General features: G+C 43.6%; 1 protein-coding gene across 1 annotated transcript in view; it reads left to right on the forward strand.

The window, feature by feature from the left end:
* The window catches only part of STK3 (serine/threonine kinase 3), a 126,739-nt gene that overhangs the window by 7,847 nt on the left and 101,828 nt on the right, over positions 1 to 17,064 (forward strand). Inside the window, exons 2-6 of the mRNA XM_077351822.1 lie at positions 6,426 to 6,506; positions 8,866 to 8,994; positions 12,344 to 12,458; positions 13,695 to 13,859; positions 14,850 to 15,017. Coding sequence (XP_077207937.1) covers positions 6,426 to 6,506; positions 8,866 to 8,994; positions 12,344 to 12,458; positions 13,695 to 13,859; positions 14,850 to 15,017 — 658 coding nt within the window. The remainder of the gene's footprint in view (positions 1 to 6,425; positions 6,507 to 8,865; positions 8,995 to 12,343; positions 12,459 to 13,694; positions 13,860 to 14,849; positions 15,018 to 17,064) is intronic.

The following is a 17,064-nucleotide window of genomic DNA, read 5'->3' on the forward strand; positions in this document are numbered from 1 at the left end:
AAAGTGCGAAGAATTTTTTTTTGACTGTTGCCTTTCTAACCAGATTATAACTCTGGTAACTGATTCTCATAAAACAGATGTAGCCCAAGTCAATGTAATGAGTCAGTGGCAGAAGCAAGATTTCAACCCCAGTGTCCTACATTGTGTGGGGCACTTTATATATTATATTATTTTAAAAAGTGTAACATCTTATATGTAGCCAGGGATGTCCAGATTGTGGCTCTCCAGAGGTCCACGGACTACAATTCCCAGAAGTTTGGCCACGCCTGATGTAGACTTTTCTGAAGAAATACGATACATGGCTACATTCAGTTATCCAGAAGAGCAGAGGTCCTGAACAGGGATGCCATAGTGCTTGCCAGCACCTTCCTTGATGGTCATCATGTTTTTAAAAAAACACGTGGTGGGACCACGTGGGGCAGTTCCTCATCACAGCTTCTAACAGGCCACTGGAGATCTGATTGGTTGTGCAGATTAAAATAATGTTGCAGAAGCAGCAGTAGGAGCTGCTGCCCACAATGTTGGTTTTGATTCTTAAATTATTGCACTTTCCCCCTTTACTTGGGCTTCCTTTGCATATTTGGTCCTACCTCCTGTGGTTGGTTCATCTTTGCTCTCTCTTGCCCCAGAGGAACGGACCAGAACCAGTGGGATGAAACTAATTCAAGAGAAACTCTGTCTAAACATCCGGAAGAAGTTCCTGACAGTTCGAGCAGTTTCTCAGTGGAACAGGCTTACTCGGGAGGTGTTGGGTTCTCTGTCTTTGGAAATTTTTAATCAGAGGCTGGATAGCCATCTGACGGAGAGGCTGATTCTGTGTAGGCTCAAGGGGCGAGGCAGGTTACATTGGATGAGCGATAGGGTTGTGAGTGTCCTGCATTGTTCGGGGGTTGGACTAGATGAACCAGGAGGTCCCCTCCAACTCAATGATTCTATTTATATAGGCACCTAGACTCTCCTGCAGTAGATCTCATGATGAGTGTAAACTTGGTGGCCCCCGTGCTTCGTTGTTGTAATGGGACCGTCCACTGGAACACAGTGTCTTGTCGTAGTTTTCCATTTCCTTATAAAGCTGGTTTGTTGCACATGTAAGATGTCCTGGAATACAATAGTAATTTAGTAAACACACAAATTAAAACAACAACTACTGGTCTTTCTTTACTGCTTCAGCACTCTGATGGAAGAGGAATGCTAGAGGGTAGAAATGCTTGCACTTTTTTAGCCATCTGTTATTGGAATGGAAGGAAAACCACACCCTACATCTTATCTTACCCTGGACAGTGTCAGGGATGAGAAAAAAAAGTGCATTTGCTGGCTTGCCACATCTAGGGAAATGGTACTGCATCCTCTAGATGCGAGGGAAAATTGTCGTGTGGTTGTGGCTTGCTTATGTTGTTAGGAGAATAGAAACTGCTTTTTTCCTTCTCTCTCTTCAGCAAAATGCAATTCGCAGCTGCAGTTCAAATCTCAAAAGAAAAACCTTTACTTGTAGAAGCAAAATAACTATGGCTACTTTAAGGCAGGGGTAGTCAACCTGTGGTCCTCCAGAAGTTCATGGACGACAATTCCCATGAGCCCCTGCCAGCAATTGCTGGAGGACCACAGGTTGGAGGACCACAGGTTGATTACCCCTGCAAGTTTAAGGTATCCAGCGGAGCAATCCTGAACGGAGTAACATCTTTGGAACTCAATTGAATTCTGTGGATCTCCTGCTTTGAATATCTGCACTAATCGGGCAGAATCTTAGGGATGGATCCTGTGCAAAATTTCCACCTCTGGTAGAGTCCTTGTAAAATCAGAAACTCAGGGAAGGAGTAGCCCCTTGCAATAAGTCAAACTTTCCATCCCCACTTTTCTTTTTCCTTGCGCAAACCATTTTCGGGGGGGGGGGATTGCTAAGTACTGCACAAGATCTTGCACAAGTGGGGCACTTGTGTTTCTGTTATTGCCTCATTGGTTCTAAGCCCCAGTCCCCTCGCCCCAAGCAGTAAGAAATGTAACAGAGTTGGCCGCATTACTTATATATATATTTTTTGGTCACAGAACAAAGCTTTAGGCCTGTGACATCTTTAATTAATTTTGGGTAAAAGCTTTTGTGTGCAGACACACTTCATCGGAAGAAGTACTGCATACGCATGAAAGCTTATAACCGGAATGCAGCTTCGTTGGTCTTAAAGGTGCCACTGGGTGAAAACTTATTCTATTGCTACAGACCACACAGCTACCACCACCCCCCTCCCGAATCTATTGATTGGTCATGTTTGTGTAATACTCATTTCCCCCAAGTATGCAGTAGTATGTTTCAACCTCATAACAACTTTATGAAGGAGATCAGATGGAGAGTTATTCACCGAACGCACCTTAGGGAGCATCGTAAGCATATGGGAGTTGAACCTGAATTTCCCTGATTCGGGTCCTAGTCTGTAGTCATTGCACTGTCTGAAATGAGCTGTGATCAAGAAGAGAATTGAAGCACTGCTTAAATCCAGGATGGAAGCCGACGTATAAGCCTATAGTTAGGGAACAAATACTTTAGGGGAAACTGCATATTTCAAGCAATTATGGAGAGGAGTGGTGGGCATCTTCCAGCTTGTTGATTACAGCCATGGAAAACAAATAATACGGTGGAGTAGATGAGGAGAAATACTCAAGCTGCAAGGGAAAATTGCAGCTTACTTAGCTAGCAGTGACACAGGGAGCTCCTCAGCCCGAAATGATAACATGTTGGGCATAGCCTGGCTTTTCCGTCTCTCTTTGCCATATCATCTACCACAGCATGCTGTGATAATAGCACATTCTTCGCCGAGCAGGCCTTTTCTTTTTGTTGTTGTTGTCAAAACTGGGTTGTACTGCATCAAGCACAGTCTAAGCCCTGTTTAGTCCTCCCCTCCCTTCCAAGTGCGCAAACGGTGTGTTTGCTCTGCACGATGACTTCAGGACTTCAATTTTCCTGTGGTTGAGTCTGAGAACCATTTGACTTCCTGATTTCACGAGGGAACCTCCGGCCCAGCAAGCAGATATCTGGCCAGAGTTTTAGCGGTGTACATATATGGAAGGGAAGTGTGATCAGAGGGACAATTTGTTGTGCTGTGTTGGCTTTTACTTGGACAGGCTTTCCCCCTCATTTACTGAAATTTCTTTCCATAGGTGAGCAGGACTGTTGGGCTTGAATGTGCTAGTATGGAAGAAGCTGGCGGTTGGATATATATTTATATATTCCATCCATAAAACACAAAGGCCCTGTTTGTGTTCATGCTTTTAAAACCACTGTACAATAAGTATAAAGGTAAAGGTATCGCCTGTGCAAGCACCGAGTCATGTCTGACCCTTGGGGTGACGCCCTCCAGCGTTTTCATGGCAGACTCAATACAGGGTGGCCTTGCCAGTGCCTTCCCCAGTCATTACCATTTACCCCCCAGCAGCAAGCTCGGTACTCATTTTACTGACCTCGGAAGGATGGAAGGCTGAGTCAACGTTGAGCCGGCTGCTGGGATTGAACTCCCAGCCTCATGGGCAGAGCTTCAGACTGCATGTCTGCTGCCTTACCACTCTGCACCACAAGAGGCTCTACAATAAGTATACACATGTATATTTCTATGAAATCATCAGCTTGAATGTTTCTGGAGACTAGTCCTTGTTTGAAAAAGTATATGTACCATATACTTATTTACTTATTTTTTTACTTATTTTTTATTTAATTACATTTGTATATGTATATATGAAGATGAGAGTGGTTCCTCAGTAGAACACGCTTCTTCTGGAGGTGGTGGGTTCTCCTTTGGAAGTCGTTAAACAGAGGCTAGTCATCTGACAGAAAGGCTGATTTTATGAGCTTAGGCAGGTTGTGAGTGGGTGGGCAGGAAGGGATGTGCCAGCGTCTGTCTCTTGTGGCCCTTCCTTGCATATCTGAGGAATTGCTGATCACCACTGTGGGATGGCAGGTGAATTTCTTCCAGGCCAGGCTGGATTCTGGAGATTTTTGGTGGTGGTGGGGATCACTTGGGCATGGAATTGGGGTCACTGTGGATAGACAGGTAGTTGTGAGTTCCTGCATTGTGCAGGGGGTTGGATTAGATGACCCTGGAGGTTCCTTCCAACTCTATGAGTCTACCAGAGCATGGGCCTGCGTATGCCACTGTCGATAGCTGGTGAGGTTTTACATTTCCAGGCTCGGATTATGTTGTTTTTTTCTGTTAAATTCAGTTATATGATACTCTTTTGCTTCTTTTGATGGAGAAAGATTTTATTTTTATGGATGGAAAAGTCTTTCCATCATAGAGAGCCTTTCTGTTTTGAATGATGGCCTTCTCCGTTGGAAGGGAGCTGTAGGGTTGGATCTACCCAGCTTTTTTCCTCAGCCTCACCGAAGCATACGCTTTTTGGTGGTCTTCTCCCTTTTTTGTACCAGCAGAAAATTGGGCAGAATCCAGCACTCAAATTGATTTAATTCCCCCGTGGCAGTTACCTTCCAGCTACTGACATTCTGGCCTGTTGGCCAATCATTTTACACAATTGGCTGCGTCCTCTGTTATGATTGGAAGGAAGATGGCAGGATATTCTTAGTCTTTCTTCCAGCCTTGAACGTTTTATAAGGTTTGAATTGTGATGTTAGAACTTTCAGGTGTACGGTTACTCACGGAGACCTAAAAAATCAATAGGGGACATTGTGGTACGTATTAGTCTCTTTCTCTCTCTCTCAGGAAAAAACCTCACCACCTTTGCCAAGACTAAATCATAACTGTCCAGTTTGTCAGCAGGAGCACATGTTGCGGTCAAAAACCTCATAAGATTGGCATGCACTGGCATGCTGATGGGAATGCAGCATGAAGCGACAGGACTATAATTGCAAGCAAATCCACAAAATGTTGTGGTTAATAGAGCTATCAAGCCTGCTTACTGTTTTGATTGGCTCTTGCTTCAAACTGGACTTTCTCTGTAACTTTTGTGTACCCCCCACCTTTCTATTTGCAGCCCATAATGTAAACACATTAGCCTGATGAATGCGCGCTTCAAGCTTCTGATGAAGGGGGCCCTACCTGGTGAAAGATTATGATGGAATCAATCTTTTTAGTTTCGAAGATGCTCCTGGATTTTTGTTTCATTTCATAAAAGCTACTAAGCCAGAAAGATTTTTTTTATTACCTTGTTGTTGTTAGGTGCAAAGTTGTGTCCAACCCATGGACAATGATCCTCCAGGCCTTCCTGTTCTCTAGCATTCCCCAGAGTCCATTTCAGCTCTCACCGACTGCTTCAGGGACTCCATCCAGCCACCTCATTCTCTGTCGTCCCCTTCTTCTTTTGCCCTCGATCGCTCCCAGCATTAGGCTCTTCTCCAGGGAGTCCTTCCTTCTCATGAGGTGCCGGGTCGCAAAGGCCATTGTACCGGGCCACCAGCGGCCGCGCCTGCCTCCCCCCCTGCAGCGAGAGGGGGAGAAGAGGCTGGCACGGCAGCCGGTGCGGCAGCCGCGCATGCGCGTTTGCGCCCCCTGGTGGCCAAAACCCGCATGTGCGTTTAGGAGCAGCTGGGGCAGCTGGGCCGCTGGCTCTTCCCCACCCCCGGAGGCGGTCCCCGACTAGATGAAGGTTGGGGACCACTGGTCCAAGGGACTCGCAAGAGTCTTCTCCAGCACTAGAGTTCAAAAGCCTCAATTCTTTGACACGGGGCCTTCCTTATGGTCCAACTTTCACAGCCAAACATTGCAACTGGGAAGACCGTAGCCTTGACTAGATGCACTTTTGTTGGCAGGGTGATGTCTCTGCTTTTTAGGATGCTGTCTAGATTTGCCATAGCTTTCCTCCCCAGGAGCAAGCGTCTTTTAATTTCTTTGCTGCAGTCCCCATCTGCAGTGATCTTGGAGCCGAGGAAAATAAAATCTGTCACTACCTCCATTTCTTCCCCATCTATTTGCCAAGAATTATTTATTACCTTACCTGTTTCCATATACTTACTATAATCATTCATGACACATGGACAAGGGAGCATAAACTCCCCCAACACCCATTTTGTCCCAGTTTTCATGCCATTGCATATTTGGTTGCTTGTCTTCTTGGCAACTTGCCTTGTTTGTTAATAGGTCTGTTAAGGATTAGAAATGCAAATAGATTACAACCATGTGTGTGTGAGTGTGAGTTGGTTTCTGTGTAATACTATTTATTTTATATCCCTCCACATTTCGTGCCCCCCCCCAGTTAACTGTTTGCTGAATCAAATGATAGTTCTGTTTGTATCACTGGGGTTTTGGAGGGGCCTTGCAAGTTGCAGGTGACTGCTGTTTCATCCCTTAACTACCTAAATATTATAGCCTTAGGATGTCACAGGAGCTAAATCATCATGTGATGTCGCCCCCCCCCACTTTATTTATTCCTTTAAAAAAATTAGAGTGTTTAACCTTGCAAATTACTAATTGCTGAATATTTCTTTTTAGCAAGCTAAAAAAACTGAGTGAAGACAGCTTGACTAAGCAACCGGAAGAAGTCTTCGATGTCTTGGAGAAACTTGGCGAAGGGTATGTGGCGTCTGTGTGTGGCTGGGTGGGGAAGACTCCAGGGTAGTCAAACTGCAGATGTCCATGGACTACAATTCCTATGAGCCCCTGCTGGAGGGCCGCAGTTTGACTACCCCTGCTCCAAACGAATGTCAGACAAATGCAGCTCATTGAGCATAGGTAGGAATCTCACTTGAGCTAGTGCCCACGGCCAAGTAATCCAGGCAGATCTTGGACTGAGAGGTAAACTAGAAGTTAAATGCCAATGTTGTAGAAGACCTAACAATCTTTGTTTTTTAAAAATGTGAAAACAGTTTGGGGGAAGTACAATTTTGGGTGGGGGCGAAGCGGAAACTTAATTCTTTCCCCACCATCCTTTTTTAGTGTTCCAAATTGGCTTCTCCTGCTGGGTTCTACATGTATGTTTGCCTATGAGGTCAGCTCGGCTGCTGTTGGGGTTGAAGATGTCCCACTGGGCATGTTTTTTCTTTCCTTTGTTGCACCAGCGGTATATATTATTAACTAATATTTGCTCAGCAAGTGATGCTGCCAACATGGCTGGCACTCCTGCACAAGCAAAAACACATCTAGTGCTTCATGCACATGCACCTTTTGGGAACTGATATTTATCAGAGGGCGAGTGGGCGAGGCAAAACGTAAATATATTTTTTCTGCAAACATGCGCTTCTTCGATCATGCTTGTGAATGTGCATTAAATCTAGCAAAGCCGTATTGGAGCCTGATTTTGCTAGGCATTTGTACAGTAATTGAACAAAATCCTTACAATTTCAATTTGAGTAGTTTCTTGAATGTAGGAAATATTATTGAAAAATCACTCTGCTGCGTGTAGATACATAATATCTTAGTTAACTGTCTAAATTAAAATGCAAGGAAGTACCAAAATGGCACTTCAGCTTTGGAACAAGTTACCCATATTTGGTTCTTGTGGCTACATTTTCGGTATAAGCAACAGAAAAGGTGGGGTCTGCCCTTTGTCCCCAATTTAACAGTAAGTCTTCAAATTGCATACTTCAGAAGTATCAGTCCTCCTTGGTAAAATGGGATGCTTTGCTAAAACTAGTGATTGGTAGCAATTTTCTTTGAACAAATAAATCTGCATTGTATTACCCAGCCAGATGTTACATATGGAGTTGTGAAAGAAAGAAAGAAAAAGAAAGTAGTGCCAGTAGTAGCTTTTATGATATTTAGCAATACAAGTGTATGTCTTCAGAGTCATGAAGTAAAGAATAAGGACCTTTCTTAACAGCCAAGGAAGACCTGATTCCTCCTGCTCTGATAACTCTTGATTATTTTTTCATTCATTTAAATAAGTCTGACCCTTTTACTTTAGGTGTAACATGATTTAAGCTGGGAGGAAAGTCCCAAAAACTGCAGTCTAATAGGAAACAGAAAAATAAATGCTATATTTTTGTTCCATTCATTTATTCATGTGTCCTAGAGGGGAAAAAGAAAGATGTGCAAAAGAAGAAACTGACAAACATAAAAAGAATTACTAGGCAACTATGAATTAATAAAAAACATTAAGCCATGAGAGGCGTATATAAATCAAACACGTATAGCTGGAGAACTCAAGTTATTGACATGATAATGGAAATCCGAATCCATGCCTGTGTATTGAATTATAGAGGTGTGTAGACTCTTTGGTGACATCTGTTGGTTTCTGGTGAGAAGTGTTAGGCCATAAAAAAATATACACAAGTTAGGAATGGGGGGGAAAAACTGCTTATTTTCTTCCACGCTGAAGACATCAGTCTCTTGGTGAGATTTTTTAAAAAGTTATTTAAGACCCTCTCATTAATGGCAACTATTAATCTTGGAAAAACCGAAGATACAATGGGATCGAGAAATAGATTTTCCTACTCTTTGGAGCAGTGGAGCAATGTCGCCTCCCTTAATTAATTTTTTGAAGGCTCTCTGAAGATGTTTCCCATAAGAGTATCTTCTTGGAATTTCTTGTGATGCTTGTAAACCTGTGTATGGAGGAACTACAGTGAAAATGAATACGCTGAGCACTAAACAGTTCCTTGCAGTTCATAAGGTGCATAAATAAATAGTTATTTTGTCTTACCTTACTTTCCCCAAGTACTATACTCAATAGATTGATCTGAGCATGCAAAAATATTTATTTGGGCCTTTTGATAATATGCTAATTTAATGAATAAGGCATATTCCACACAGGATGGAGCCTTTTGAGGGATACCTTGTGGTGTTCATTGCAGGAAGTGCTGCTTTCTGGGCAGCCAGTGCAGCTGCTGCATAGATGAGAATTGGCCTTGTTGATACTGTTTTGTTGTATTGTTGATGTTCTTGTTAGTCGGAGCCTCAGATTGTACTGCCTTTTCCCCACCCCCACCTCTAGGTCTTATGGCAGCGTTTTTAAAGCAATACACAAGGAATCCGGACAGGTTGTGGCAATTAAGCAAGTCCCTGTTGAATCGGACCTACAGGAAATCATTAAGGAAATCTCTATAATGCAACAGTGTGACAGGTATGCATGACTCTTATTTCGAGTACTCAGGGTTTTTCTTTCTTTTTTTTCTTTTTAACTCTAAAGGGCTTTAGCCAGGAGAATAATTTTTTTTTTGAAGAAATACAAGCTGAAATTGAAAGAGGCTTTAAAAAGCCTTTATAGCTTAAACCAGGGGTAGTCAAACTGCGGCCCTCCAGATGTCCATGGACTACATTTCCCAAGAGCCCCTGCCAGCGAATGCTGGCAGGGGCTCCTGGGAATTGTAGTCCATGGACATCTGGAGGGCCGCAGTTTGACTACCCCTGGCTTAAACCCTGAGAACAAATATGCGTGGTTGGGGAACAGCCTTGCTACTTCTTCTTTTATCCCCCCTCTTGGGCTACTAGCTGTGGCATGTGAGTGTTGTGGTCCCCTGGGTCTTGTTTTGTAGCCTTTGTTATGTAGGCACTGCCATTTTGAATTGCCACTGTGAATCCGATGCTGTCCTGTGTGAGAATTGCCATGCAATTCTTTTCAGATGAACTTCTCCTTCTTGAGAAACTGGCAATAGCCCATACTGGTAAAGCTTTCACCTCTTTCATCCTTCCCCCGTTATCTTCAGCTAATGAGAGATGGAAGGCAAGGGCTAAAGATGCAGGAGCTTGTTTGAACTATAGCATATTCCACCCCCACCCCGGGGTTACAGTTTAGGATCCAGTCCAAAATGCCAAACTGTAAACTGGAGTTATGCACATGAAGCCTCAGCATTGCACATTCCTTCCTCTTTACCTTGCGCTCTGCGGGGACAAATCTGTTGGTCATCCCCAGCCCCAGGGAAACGCACCTGGCCTTGACCAGGGCCAGGGCCTTTTTGGTCCTGGCCCCTACCTGGTGGAATGAGCTCCCCAAAGAGCTTCGGGCCCTGTGGGAGCTTCCAGTGTTCCGCAGGGCCTGCAAGATGGAGCTCTTCCTCCAAGTCTATGGCTGAGGCTGGCATGTGGAAAAAGATCTGGACCCCCCCTTGCTGTTAAGCGTTATTGGGACTATTAAGGGCGGATTAAAGGGAGAGATCAGCCCTTCTGTCCACCCTGAAGTTTTAAAATAATGATTAGTATGGGTTTTGGCCACTGAATGAATAGATGATATAGAGGACTATATAGATATAGAGGACTATAGAGAACTTGAATTAGGTTTTGCAGAGAATGTTGCTTGGCTCTAAAGATTCAAATAGCCCACAAGCTTTGGCAGGCATTCAATCATTCTTTTTTTTTTTTTTATGGTAGCTTGTTAATCTTTACCATGAATTATTCAGGATTTGTTGTGGCAATTGTTCCAAAATATTGTCTCCTTGGAATACAAAGGTTTAAAGTCCACCCTATATCCCTGATAAGGATGGATGAAATAAATTTTATGATAGTCATTCCTTCAAGAAGAAGAGTTGGTTTTTATACCTCTCTTATCCCTACTTGAAAGAGTCTTAAAGTGACTTATATCTTCTCTTCCTCTCCCCACAACCTTGTGAATGAGGTGGGGCTGAGAGAGCTCTGATGGGACTGCTTTGTGAGAACAGCACTATCAGAGCTGTGAGTAGCCCAAAGTCACCCAGCTGGCTGCATGTGAAGGAGTGAGGAATCAAACCCAGCTTGCCAAATTACGGCTCATGTTAACCACTGCACCAAGCTGGCTCTCCAGAAGTTGGTATATGTACCTGTGGGGGTTTGATGCTTGTTGAAGAGTACTTGAGATGTGCTTTGGATTGATGCTAATAAGCCAAAAGTTGGATTTATGCTTGATTCATTAGTGGAGGATAAAACTTGGAAAAGGAGATCCTTGAACTAGAAAGAAACTCTTGTTTTTTTTTCCTAAGTGAAGTCTCTGCTTCTATATGGTGGCACCAGGAGCTAAACATTTCCTGTCCTTGGAGATGATGCTTAGGGCTGATCCTTCGCAGAGCAGGGAGTTGGACTAGATGGCCTGTATGGCTCCTTCCAACTCTATGATTCTATGAGATACTGTTTCCCACAGCTCTTCATCAGGATGGAAGTGACAAAATTTAAATATGATAAAAGACACTTTTTTAAAAAACTGTAATCGTTTAGGTCTGATCTCATAGGCATCTTCAGTTAGATACAAGCAGGCAGTTGGTTTTACTCTACTGCTCAGGCACAGAGTTCCAGCTCCAGGAAGCTACATTCATTGTGCCATTCTCCTGATTGATGGGGGCGGGGAGGAGCAGATCTTCAATGTGAGCCGTTCAAAACAAATCAAAACAGGATCATAAGGAACTGATTATATTGCCAGTGTAAAAACAATACAGTATGCATGGCTGATATTAACAAATAAGGGGACTCAGATTCATGAGAAATTTTCACGTGAGAAACATTCCAGCATGGAACAAAATGGGATGGGAATCAGTTGTATCTTCATATAAAACCCATCATCTAAAATGTTTACTATAGCTGTTTGGACACATGAAGCTGCCTTACGCAGATGGGCACAAGGTCTCCAGGGTCTTAGGCAGAGGTCTTGTACATGAACTCCTGCCTGGCCCTTTTAACTGGAAATGCCAGGGATTGAACCTTGGACCTTCTGCATGCTAGGCAGATGCCCTTGAGCCATAGCTTATTCTACCGTCATTCCTAATGTCCTTACAAAGAACAATCCAATCTCTGATTCTCATGAATCTGAACATATTAAAGGAAAATTTACCCACAGTCTTGCTGTTTCTTAATATTTGTTATTTTCCTTGCATGCTGTTAATTGTGGGGTCCTCTGTTTTGTTCTATACCTATCATTGGACCAACATAAACAACAAAGCAGTAATCAAGCCTAATTCCTCTTATTCCCCACTGATGTTCAGTGGGGAAAAAACAGGATGGAGGAAAGAAGAAAAGTGATTAAATAAAACAACACCACCGGGATTTACCAGCTGTTGATCCGATAAGGATAAATTTTGGAGTGGTGCCAGTGACTCTGACTTTTGAAATGCTTGTCAGACTCTTAAATGTTTGTTCTTCAGAGCTTGGTGCTGTATACCCCTTCCAACTTGAAATTTAGTTCAGATTGGGGGTTCTGGGGCAGATTTTGGGAACTTCTCTGGTTTGTCTTCATCCATTTGGTTATGCACTATGAAAGGGAATTTCTATACAGGATAGGATGAATGAATGGATGTAGGCTTTTTATGATTGGATGATACCACAACTTTTCTATGCTACCCCTGTTTCTGAGGATCTAACTGGAACTTAGCACTTACTTGGCTGTTTCGGGGTGTGTGTGTGGGGCAGAACTCCCAGCTTCTGGTTCAAGTAGAACTGCCTCTGGATTCTTCTTCATCGTGTTGTTGGTACTTTGCTTCTGAATGCTGACAGCCATGTTTCTTTGTGTTTAGCCCATATGTGGTCAAGTACTATGGCAGCTATTTTAAGAACACAGACCTGTGGATTGTTATGGAGTACTGCGGCGCTGGGTCTGTCTCGGATATAATTCGGTTGCGGAATAAAACGGTAAGTTTACTTACACGGAATGCGGTTATTGATCAACATGACATTGAGATAACATATGAAATTTGTTCTTCTCAAGATGCCACATTGCCGCTGAAGACTTCTCTGCAAAGGCATCAGTTTTAAGTGCCGACCACACTTAAATAAGATTTGTTGAGCTCTTTGTGGAGATCTTTATTAGAGCTTCGTTCAAGCTCTAAACAGTTTTAATGAAGACAGATAGCCTTCTGAGTTGGATTCCGGAGCAACTAGCAGGGAAACGATGTTTGTATGGTTATGTCAATTAGATCACTGGAGCAGTTTATCTCCATTAAGAGCCAAGTTGTTACAGCTTCATTAGGAGTAACACGTTGCAATACCTTGCTTGTGAAGCTGTAAAAGCACGGATGATGGTTGCTAGATTCTTACTATCCAGGAGAGGGCACAGCTGCCATTCCAGTTGTAATTGATAAAGCTTATTCCTGGCTACTGACTCCACCTGTTTATTGGAAAGTAGGACATGATTTAGATTCTATCTAAGAATCTGATCCTGAGCTTTTAGAGTGGAAGAACTTCTAATTTAGGGGTGTCTGTACAGGCTGGGAAAGTGACACAGGGGCTTTTGTAGATTGTTCCTTAGGCTAAGGCCTGGGCCTGACCCACAGCGTCACAAGAGACAATGAGCACTTTCCTAATGACCTGCAGGATGTTGGTATTCCATTGAGTTGGAAGATGGAGGATTTAGGTTCAGGCCCTTTACCTGCTGCTAAGTGATGAATTGTACTGTTATATAGAAAAGAAATGATTGTAGATTACTGCGTCATTTAAGGATTAAAAGCAACTAAACATTGATGCTTTTTGAACACTTGTGGCTGGAAATAGTGTTTTGAAGGGGAAAAAAAAAAGGAGCACAGCTTTTATATTCTGTTTAGGAGAATAAAATGTATGTAAAATTGCCTGCAATTTGTTCTCTATAGATGCAGCCTCTTTTGTGCCTTTTTGACTTCTGTGGGATCTTTCTTGAGCTCAAGGAGGTCAGACCATGTGGATTGGATTGCAGGATTGGATTGCCTTGATGGGGCTTCCTTTCCGTACTTGTAAAGCATTTTACATGCTGTGTAAATAATAATTATAAGACAGTTTGCATAATTTTGTGTTATAGTTTCTTAGGCTTTCAGATTGTTTATGTAAGTGTGCAATCAGTGTGTGTGTACATACAGAAGTAAAAAAAAAAGGCTGGTTATTTATGTTTCCTTGCAGCTCACGGAAGATGAAATTGCAACCATTCTTAAATCTACACTTAAAGGACTTGAATATTTGCACTTCATGAGAAAAATACATAGAGATATAAAGGCTGGAAACATCCTCTTAAACACAGAAGGGCATGCCAAGTTAGCCGACTTTGGAGTAGCTGGACAGTTAACTGTAAGTGAAATTCTTATATCCTATAAGCAATTAAAGGCATTACGATGCACCCGTCATGAAGAAGATGACTCCATGGCATTTGCTACTTATGAGGTGGAATGAGAATCTGCTGTCATGAGAGAGAAAAGGGGTCTCTTGCATACTGAAACTCACCCTAATCAGCCCCATGTCTGGTGGATTTGTATGCATGTTAGGGATCTCAGTCAAGCTGCAAGATGGGCTCTGCAAAGCCCTTCAACCAGGAGGGTTGAATGTAGACATGTTGTCATAATCTGAATATGTGTGTTATACTACATATCTCCATCTCCTGAAAAATAATGAACTCACGTTCAGCTTGTAAAAAATAAGGTGATGATTTTCACTTGAAGCTAGAGCCGCTAACTTTTGAGTGATGCACTCAGACTCTGAAAATGGACTATGTGCAGAAAAAAGAAAAGATCCTGATTGCTCACAGTTGCAACTGAATGTGAGAAGATACACTCAGAGGTTTAGCATTGTTACGAGAACTCTGCAAGGTACACTAGGAAGTATTATTTTTACCTGTGCATGTACATGCTTCAGGGAACTGTGAGCAGCCCCAATTTTTTTGTCTCTGTGTTGTATGTGCTCACAAGCATGTTTATCATGTATGTGCCCTATTTCCACCCCCCCCGCCCTATTCTGTGGACATGGGCAGTCTTTCTTTTGGAGCGCAGCTCCTGGAACTAAAGGGAGGCTCCACTGTTAATAGAATAGAAACGTTTGGATCCAGCCCAATATACATATCTATGAGATTATAATGTGCAGTTATATATCGATATGCATACTGAAATTAGAAGGCAGCGACATTGCTCCAAAAGCAATCAGGTAATGTTTTTCTTTGCCTGTTCCAGGGTTGTTTTCCCACATTGCTGAGCTTTGTCAATAACTTTGCATAATGGTGCTAATTCAGCTGTGGAAGCCAAAAGAAAGTCCCCTCGTGTGTTAAACCGGTCAATCATGTAATTACAGGATACAATGGCAAAACGCAACACCGTCATAGGTACCCCTTTTTGGATGGCTCCAGAGGTAATCCAGGAGATCGGCTATAACTGTGTGGCAGACATCTGGTCCCTGGGTATTACTTCCGTAGAGATGGCTGAAGGAAAGCCACCCTATGCTGATATCCATCCAATGCGGGTAAGGATACGGCATTTATAACTTCCGACTTTCTTTGTCACCTCTGTCCAGCTGATTTCTTTGGGGGTGTGAAAGCAGATTGTCATCTCAAATGACTGGAATTGTTGCCGAGAGTTCAACGGCTAATTAAGCCTATGACTTAACAGCGACGCGTTGTGGTGAAGCGTTGCTATCGTCTGGCTCGGCAAAAAAAGAAAAAGGCCATGCTAACCTGATAGATAGTATGTCATACTGCTTGAGGTACTTTCTTCCATCAGGCCATGAAAGAACCGGTGCATGCCAAGCTGTTGTTTGAAGGCAGCCGTTATAATCTTCCTTCTAATGAATCTTAATACTGCCAAAGATACTTTGATGGTTGCTTATCTAATTGGTTTGATCTGTGTCTGTGTTTAAGCAGTCCTCATTTCTGTAGAATTACGGTCCAGCAAGGCACTGTTGGAGAGATAAGGGGTTAATGCGTTCTTGTCAAGGTAATGTTTGGTTCCGCTTTAGTGGATAAGCTTTTTTAATATTAGTGCTGTCGCCATATGCTGTCAGCTAGAATAGTAGTCCCCAACCTTTTTCAGGCTGGGGACTGGCGTCAGACTGGAGGGTGATTGCGCGGCTGCGCATGCCGTGGATGCGCGGCCGAAAATGCGCATCGCCCATGTGTGGCCGAAAACGTGCATCGCCCATGTGCGGCTGAAAACGCGCATGCGTGAAAGTGCCACAATTGCGCAATTTCGGCCACGCATGGTGCATGCGCGGCCCTGCTTCCCTCTCCCCCCCTCCCACAGTAAGAAGCTTGCCGGGTCGCAAGCTTGCGGCCTGTTAAGTTTCTTACTGCGGGGGGGGGGGGCGGGGATAGGGAGCCGTGGAGACATAAGCTTCCTTCAGCCTTTTAAACAAAACACCTCCCTTATTTGGAGAGGAGGCTTGAGCTACTGAGATGGCTCTTCAGTTATTTTGTGTTTCTGTGCTCCAATGGTAGGAGTGCCCACGAGGCTTCCTTCCTGCGTTGTTATCTTTGGTGGAGGCTGCTGCCGACTTCCTCTCCTCCAAGATGCAGAAACTGGCTCGAGTTCCTTATGGGTCTTAGTGAGATTGATTTCTAGGCTATGCAGATGTGGCAGTGTTCCTGGTGTTGTTGAAGTACATTGTTGGGTTTGCCTTACTGGCATTCTGGTGAAGTCTTCCAATTGTGCTGACTTGCTAATGGCCATCGCTGGTCATAACAGTTAAAACACACGAATGTGTTACTCTTCATGGGTAATCTAGCACTAATAGCCAAGTATTAAAAAGACACATCTGTTCCACATAATGTATTTCTTTTAAGGGCCTGGAGAAGGAGCATGTCTCATGGCTGAGTGCCTCCTCCTCCAACCGGCTTGCCTGTCTGTCCAGTGACCAGCGAATCACCTTCCCTCCCCCGCCCCTGACCACCCCCTCCTCCTTCCACTTCCCTCCGAGGCTCGGAGGCTGCAGAGCTGCCCCTCTCAGTGATTTCCCTAACAGCTGCCTGCAGCCTTTCAATGTCCTGGGGGGAGGGAGACGCCGTCTGCAAGGTTATTCCACCCCCACCCCCTGCAAGTTTATTCCACCCCCACTGAGAGCCAGTTTGGTGTAGTGGTTAGGAATGCGGACTTCTTATCTGGCATGCCAGGTTCGATTCTGCACTCCCCCCCATGCAACCAGCTGGGTGACCTTGGGCTCGCCACGGCATTGATAAAACTTTTCTGACCGAGCAGTGATATCAGGGTTCTTTCAGCCTCACCCACCCCACAGGGTGTCTGTTGTGGGGAGAGGAATGGGAAGGCGACTGTAAGCCACTTTGAGCCTCCTTCGGGTAGGGAAAAGCGGCATATAAGAACCAACTCTTCTTCTTCTTCTTCTTCAATCTAGCACCTGTTGTATTCCTGAATGCAACAGGCTTGGCCCCTAGTTTAACACATTAATTATATCTTCTTAATATTTGGCAATTAGCCCTAGATTACTAAACTGATGTTATAAAGTATCATATATATATATATATATATATATATATATATATATATATATATATATATAT

This window comes from Paroedura picta, chromosome 9 (genome assembly GCF_049243985.1).
Source record: "Paroedura picta isolate Pp20150507F chromosome 9, Ppicta_v3.0, whole genome shotgun sequence".
Lineage (NCBI taxonomy): Eukaryota > Metazoa > Chordata > Lepidosauria > Squamata > Gekkonidae > Paroedura > Paroedura picta.